The sequence below is a fragment of the Chionomys nivalis genome, chromosome 4 (assembly GCF_950005125.1).
Source record: "Chionomys nivalis chromosome 4, mChiNiv1.1, whole genome shotgun sequence".
NCBI lineage: Eukaryota > Metazoa > Chordata > Mammalia > Rodentia > Cricetidae > Chionomys > Chionomys nivalis.
Window position 1 is genome coordinate 61,070,890 of NC_080089.1, and position 7,729 is coordinate 61,078,618.

At 46.9% G+C, this 7,729-nt stretch overlaps 1 protein-coding gene across 1 annotated transcript; it reads right to left on the minus strand.

Moving 5' to 3' along the window:
* Positions 1-3,858: 3,858 nt before the first annotated feature.
* On the minus strand, positions 3,859-5,280 carry Rplp1 (ribosomal protein lateral stalk subunit P1). The gene is made up of 3 exons (XM_057767493.1): positions 5,090-5,280; positions 4,605-4,679; positions 3,859-4,095 (listed from the first exon to the last, which is right to left on the minus strand). The coding sequence occupies exons 1-3, from the start codon at positions 5,159-5,161 to the stop codon at positions 3,898-3,900; spliced, it is 345 nt and encodes a 114-aa protein (XP_057623476.1). The 5' UTR covers positions 5,162-5,280; the 3' UTR covers positions 3,859-3,897.
* Positions 5,281-7,729: the final 2,449 nt, after the last annotated feature.

Consider the following 7,729-nt stretch of genomic DNA (forward strand, 5'->3'; position numbering starts at 1 on the left):
TCTGATATACAGGATATCTGGTATGTAACTCCATGGGGTCGTGACTCACCGGTTGAGACCACTGGATTAAGGCAAGTGGCTAGCCCAAATCCCATCTCAAAGCATTACCCTCCCTTTCCCAGCCTTGGCATGAAACCCAGCAAGGCTTTTCCTGATTCTGTTTATTTTGAGCTGAAACGGTCTGAAAACTAGCCAGAGTTCTTGCCTCGGTAGCTGCCTAGGAGTCCAGTGTCTCTTCCACATGAAAGAAACCATGCCCGTTTTTAAACTGAAATTCACATTTACAACAAACAAAAACGGTTTAGGAGAATGCTTGCAGTGGCGCCCCGTGACCCCGGGACTTGGGAAGTAGAAATGGGAGGATAAAGAATTCTAGTTCTCTTCAACTACACAGGGGTGTGTGCGCTGAGTGTATAATAGGGGTGTGAACGCAAGTGCATGCATGACGCAGCACACCTGCTACCATCAAGGGCCACTCTCGGGAGTCAGTCCTTGCCGTCTACCTGTTTGAAGTGGGATCTCCCTTCTTCCTGCTAGTCCTCCATGTACAGATTAAGACGTCACTGAAGCACGGGTGTGGGCTTCTCGAAGGAGAGCTGCGCTTTGTTACACTAGCCATGTGTACTAGCTCTGTGTCAACTTCACACAAGCTAGCGCCAGGAACTCAATTAAGAAAATGCTTCCAAGGACTGCAGATGGCTCAGAGGTTAAGAGCACTGACTGTTCTTGCGAGGTTCTGAATTTAACTCCCAGCAACCACATGTTGGCTCACACACATCTGTAATGATATGGTGCTCTCTTCTGGTGTGCAGACAGAACGCTGTATACATAAATCTTTTAAAAAAAAGCTTTCAGGGCGGTGTTAGCTCCCACCTTTAATCCCAGCACTCAAGAGGCAGGCAGCTGAGTTGGAGGCCAGCCTGGTCTACAGAGCAAGTTCCAGCACAACCAAGAGAGAAACAACAAAAAAGAATGTTTCCATATCTCCAGCTGTAGGCAATCCTGTAGAGTATTTTCATAGTGTTGATGTGGGAAGGCCCAGCTCATTGTGGATGGTGCCATCCCTAGGCTGGTGGTCCTGGCTGCTGTAAGTCTGAAACTGGGCCATGGTAGTGTATGCCTTTAATTCAAGCACTCAGAAGGCAGAGGGAGGAGGATCTGAGTTTGAGGTCTACACAGAGAAACCCTGTCTTGAGAAGAAAAAAAAAAAAACATAACTCCTCCATGGTCTCTGCATCAGCTCCTGACCTGACTGCCTCTTTAGATAATAAACCCTTTCCTCCTTAAGGTGCTTTAGGCTATGGTGTTGATTACAACAGAAATCCAAAATCCAAACTAAGAGACCATGTATAAAGTTTTAAGTCCTGAAATTAATTTTTAAAAGGTTGCAAATAAACTTAAATGAGATCACAGTAGAGTTCCTGAGGCATCCTGGGCAGGCTTAGAACTTGTAAGGCCCTCTCCTAGATTCTGGGATGTGGAGTTAGGATGTCCTGGGGCTGGGGAGGTGACTGAATGGTTCCAATCAGCACAACCTGCACCTCCAGAAGACCCGAGTTTGAGTCTCAGGACCCATGTGGGCTGGCTCACAAGTGTAAGTCCAGTTCCATGGCATCTGCCTTTAGCCTCCCTGAGTACCAACATACATGTTGGGCAGTGGTGGGGCACGTCTTTAATCCCAACACTTGGGAGGCAGGGGCAAAGTATATCTGAGCTCAAGGCCAGGCTGGTCTGTAAGAGCCAGTTCCAGGACAGCTAGGGCTGTGAAGCAGACACTGAGTGGGTAGGAGGCACATGTGTTTATATTTAAGTTTTCAAGTTAATAATCCTGTGGCTGGTAAGATGGCTACTAAGACCAGTTGTTTACACAAAAGCTCTACACCTCCAGTCCAGAAAAGCAACATTTATTCCATCAATTGTGCATGTTGTTACACCTCCCTAAAATTAACATATTCATAAACTTGATCCCTAAAATGTTAAGACACAGGTGGCAAGGAAGGCATTTTTCATTTTGAGAACCAAAACCACCCCTCAGTAATCTTTATGTGTAGGGGTGTTTGTCAGCATCTGTGAGTACATATTGGTGTCTGGTCACCTTGGGTTCTCTGGGACTCAAATCCAGTCCTCTGGAAGAACAGCCAGTGTTCACTGAGCCATTTCTCCAGTCCAAAATGGGTCTGGTGGGATGCACTTGCAACCCAGGCAGTTGAAAAGCAGAAAAATTGCACTGTTTCCCACCTGGAAAACCTTTCGGGTTCTGCTTCCTAAACCTATTCCCTCTCCACGTTGGATCCCAGAGCTTCAGAACCGAACAGGTTACCTCTCCCAGCTCTACAAAGGGACTTACTGGGTTTCTGATCTTTTTGGCAGGCAGCCTCAAATCCTCCCTGATCATCCAATCTCTGCCTCCCAAATGCTGGGATGACAGGGAAAACCAGGGCAAAGCGCAGGAGGCCATCCTGGTCTACACAATAAGTTCCAGACTAGCCAAAGCTATACAATAAGGACCCCGTCTCAGAGAAAAAAAAACTCACCACCCAGGGAAGGTAATGTTCCAGCAGAAGGGAGGTTAACAACTCCCAAGACTAGAATGAAACAAGATACCCCCCTTAACTGACATTATAATCCCCAATATAATACAAGCCATAAGTGTAGATCTGAGCAATATTAAGTCTGTAAGGATGAGCATTGTCCTGTCATGCTATGTACATCATCTGCCCTATGAAGACCCAGGGCCAAACACATTAGGCAAGCATTCTATCACTGAGCTTTATCCTGGGTCTGAAGTTTATCCCCAGCTACAAAATTCCAAGGCTTGCCTACAGATAAGAGCAGCTTGTAACAAACAGTAAACCAAGGCTTGTTATTCAACATTTTTGTGTCTCAGGTTCTGGTCCTAAAGATTTAACTGTAGTCAGATAGCATTGCTGCTGCATGTTGTGCAGAAGATACTTTTAAAGGCCAGGTGTGGCAGGGCACTCTAGTCCCAGAATTCAAAGACACTATGAGTGCAGCTACATTTGGTTCTTAGGGGTAACAGGCTGGAACCTTCCTTACAGCTGCTTTAAACAGCAGCAGAAACAAGCCTGTGTGCTAAGCCACCCACCACTCAAACCTTAATGAGGGTACCAGTCTGTGGTTCCATAAAGGCAGTTGTGCTCTGAATACAGCTTACTCAGCAAGCCTTGGCAACCATGTTTACTGACCTGGTCATGCCAAGCAGATAATCTTTCACGGGAATAAAACGCTGAAGACAATCAGTGCAACTTATAACCCTACAATGAGTACAAGGCACTGTGTATGTGGCTCTCCCTTGGCTTTTCTGCGTCCCTAAAGAACTTGCAGCTGCCAAGGCCTATTTTAAAATGGAAATCCTAGCGGATAGGCTCTCCTGACCTTTCCAGATGCTGCCAACCAATCCAACTGGTAACCCTAGAAGCCAGGGCGCTCACCAAACACTATTTCCACTCAGACCCACCCCCACAACTGTACAAGTGTCACCTTCACAGAAGCAAATTTTAAGAGATAACTGGCCACCTTGACAGTATCTTAAGAGCTGTTAACAGTGCAAGCGCTTCTAGGGCTTTGTCCATTTTCAAAATGGCTGGCACTAATCAGGTGCTCTGAACCTTGGCACTGAAAGGTGCTTTTCTGGAGACCGACTCCAGGCGGCCAAGTTCTTTAGGGCTACAGCATAACTGACCCAGGCTTTTTCCCACACATTTAACTCATGCTTGCCTTAAACTGGAGATCCTATCCTGCCCTGAATCCTTAGGGACCTGCTACCATCCCTGGATCCCTGGACCCTCAAAAGAAGCTACACCTGTAGCACAAGCACATAACCAACACCAGCCCATCTACAGATTCATCCTTTTATTAGCCGTGGTATCAAAACGCCTAGTCAAAAAGACCAAAGCCCATGTCGTCATCAGACTCCTCGGATTCTTCCTTCTTTGCTTCCACTTTCTTCTCCTCAGCTGGGGCAGCAGCGGTGGAGGGGGCAGGACCGCCTGCTGGTGTGGCTCCGGCTGCAGGAGCAGGCCCACCAGCCCCTACATTGCAGATGAGGCTCCCAATGTTGACATTGGCCAGGGCCTGCAACAGACAGGTAAGCGTTTTCAGTCTTATCCTTTAAGCTGCGATGACAAGTTTTGTTCAGCCTTTCCCGGACCAAGACACAGGACTACAGTCAACATACACACAAAACTGATACTAAGTGTATAAACTGGGCCTGTATTTAGTTGCTGTTTTATGGTGCGGGTTACTGAATTTCCTCATGTCGGGAAAATTGCCCTAGGTAACCCAACAGAGCAGTAATGGGCAGATTTTCAAAATTTTTGAACTCTTTGAACCCAGCTCCACAAGTTGGCTGACCTCCCTTCCCAGAAATAAAATAATTTGTCCAGAGCGTAGCTTCCTATTTAACAAGCATCTTGCATGTTTCAAATGCCCAAACTTAAAAAGGCCACTAAATTCAATTTGTACAGAACGTAACTAGGACACTTAAAGGATTTGCTCGGATTGACATGGTTATTAAAGTTTTTATACAAAATTCAAGAGGGGCGGTGGCGATAGTATATTAGCAGGACTTCCCCAAATCTTACCTTTGCAAACAAGCCAGGCCAGAAAGGTTCAACATTGACACCAGCTGCTTTAATGAGGGCATTGATCTTATCCTCCTGGAACACAAACGCAGCCCATCAGGGCGATCAGAATACGGTTAAGACCAAGTCACAGAAGTCGCTTATATACGGCCACACTGAATGCTTATAAAAACATCGGCCAGGTTTGAAGGCTCGGAGGCTAGTGCGATTGCCCCTTAGGCCTAATGACGGAGTCCGAATCCTAAAGCTAAAAACCAGTTTTAAGACAACCCACTCACAACTGATCTCTGACAACCACAGGCGAACTCGAGACCGACCGCCTTTCACGGCTGCTGGAAGGCGCGGGTAGAACAGAGCGCATGCGCGGCAAGAGCCAGGAAGCCTAGGAACCGAATATCCGAGAAGGCGACGAGTCGGGCAGCCGACTGCCCGGTGCCCGCCCAACACACGTGGCCGCCCCGCAGTTACCCACGCCGCGCACTCACCGTGACCGTCACCTCGTCGTCGTGGAGGATGAGGGCGGAGTAGATGCAGGCGAGCTCAGAGACGGAGGCCATGTTGCGGACTGCCGGCACGGTGCTAGTCGCCGGATGAAGTGAGGGCCTCACCCCAACGCGGCCTTAGCTTCCTCGGAAGGACCGAGCACCTTGGCGGCAGCAGAGGAAAAGGTCACACACGCCTGCGCGCAGACTCTTATGGGGATCGCGTCGACCAATCGAATCCCGGATCCGAGCGGAAGGGGCGGAGCCAAAAACGAGAGGCGGTGTCTACATAACGCAGTTCCGGATTTGGACGCTCAGCTTCCGGTTTCGCCGGCCTGTGGCGGCTTGAGAGTATCATAAGTGGTGAACTTTACGGTTTAACAGCTAACCGGAAAGTTGTCTGGGGTGAGCGCCCTGGTCCGGTCCCCTGCTCGAACTGGCAGGAGCGACCCCGTCGCTTGGGCACACTGTCTGAAAAAGTCACTAGCTGACGATCACGTGGCTGGCCCTACCCCCACTTTGCCACCCTCGCGCACGCGCTCTCCCAGCGTGTCTCATAAGTAGGTAAATACCATGAGTTGGGGGGGGGGGTCTCCAGAGTTGTATGTCAACTGCAGTGTATCGAGGTTAAACAGGACAATTCATCCCAAGAAAACCCTAAAGTAATTCATTATATTAAGAAAGCACAGAGGGTGCTGGAGGTGCCTTGGAGGTTAAAGCCATTTTACGGCTCTTCTAGGTGACCCATGTTCGGTTCTGCCATCCCAGAACTCGAATTCCAGTTCCAGGGGATCGGATCCTGGCAGACATAAGCAGACAAACTCACATACACATAAAAAGTCAATATTTTTAAAAGTATGCAAAAAATTATCATGATAATGGAAGGTATGGTAGCCCCCAAAAAGACAGGAAACCACACGATTAAAATTTGACAACTTATTACATGGACCCTAGAAAACTAGGAGAGTAACTTTCATAATCCGATAAGGGTATTGAGCAGACATTATAAGCAAATAGCTTGTTTATGTTTTTTGTTGTTCTTGTTCGAAACAGGGTTTTTTCTGCATAACAGTACTAACCTGGAACTAGCTCTTGTACACCAGGCTGTCCTGGCACTCACAGAGATCTACCTGCCTCTTCCTCTCAAGACTTCTGGGATTAAGCGGTGCGGTGCCACCACCACCACCCGGCCCAAAGCAAATATCTTAATAGAAAATACTTTTAAATATTCTTTGGAAAATGGGGAACAAATATGAATGTCTTCCTTTGCTTCTTTTTCAGTGTATGGCGCTTTAGCACAGCAATAGAAATCCCAAGACTGCTCATGCGCGCACACACATCTTAAAAAATTAAGGGGGTTGGAGAGATGGTTCAGCGGTTAAGAGCACTGCCTGCTCTTCCAAAGGTCCTGAGTTCAATTCCCAGCAACCACATGGTGGCTCACAACCATCTGTAATGAAGCCTGGTGCCCTCTTCTGGCCTGCAGGCATACACGCAGACAGAATAAATATTTATTAATAAATAAATATTTTAAAAAATTAAAATACACCTCAAGTTGGGGTACAGTTCAGTTGCAGAGCTCTTGGAAGAGTCTGTGTAAAGGTTTCGGTGCTAAGGACTTGAAATCAGAGCCTCATGCATACTAGGCAAGTGGTCTACCAAAAAGCCATACCTTCAACATACAATGTTGCTTTAAATTTCATGTAATTCCAATTTCAGCACCACAAACAAGCCATGAAAGTTATCAAGCGGAACCTAAGTGGAGCAATATAGTTTTCACAGTTAAGACCCTAAAATGGATAATTTCCCCCAAATTATATAGTTACAAATAAAGTTATAATCATGATCTCAATGGGATTTGACAAGCAGGTCTCAAATCTTTAAAACAAAAACACGGACAGTTCTTGACCTCAAACTTGCTGTGTAGCTGAGGATAACCTGTAGGATCTTCCTGCCCCCACCTGGGACTGATTTTAAGTTTGTACCACTACAGCCAGTTCGAGGGAGCAAACCCAGTACCTGGTGTACCTTATGCAAGCACTCTACCCACTCAGCTACATCTCAGCCCCTTACAGGACCTTACTATACAACCCAGTCTGGCCTTGAGTTTGTGGTGCTCCTTGTTTCAACCTGCTGAGAGGTGGGATTAGAGGCTTACACCACCACACCTGGCCCTAGAAAATTTCTAAGTGTCACTGACAATGCAAATCGATGCACGGACTGGCAGAGAAGTCAGTAAGCACACTTACGCTAGTGCTGTTGGTGGAAAGTAGAGATCCAAGGAGCGTGGGTAGATGCTTCAAAACAAAGCTCTACCAAAGGATGAGAGGGGCTCTGGTGGCAGAATGTACTCCTTGCAAGTTAAAGACATGGAATCAACCCCTGGCACCATAAAGGTGCCATTAAAAAGTCATGGGCAGGAAGATCCAAAGCTTCAAGTTGCAAAGAATACATAAAAATCCTACACACCCAAAAACTTACTATGTAGTTTTATTGCAAAGGCTTTTGCATTTGAGAAACCAAACTCACAATCGGAAAAGACTTACTAAACCAATGAGATCCTATTGCATGCCTATCACTTCTGAGAGTTGCAGGTGAGAATGATACACTGGCAAAGGAACAAATTTAGGCAAACCTGGTTAA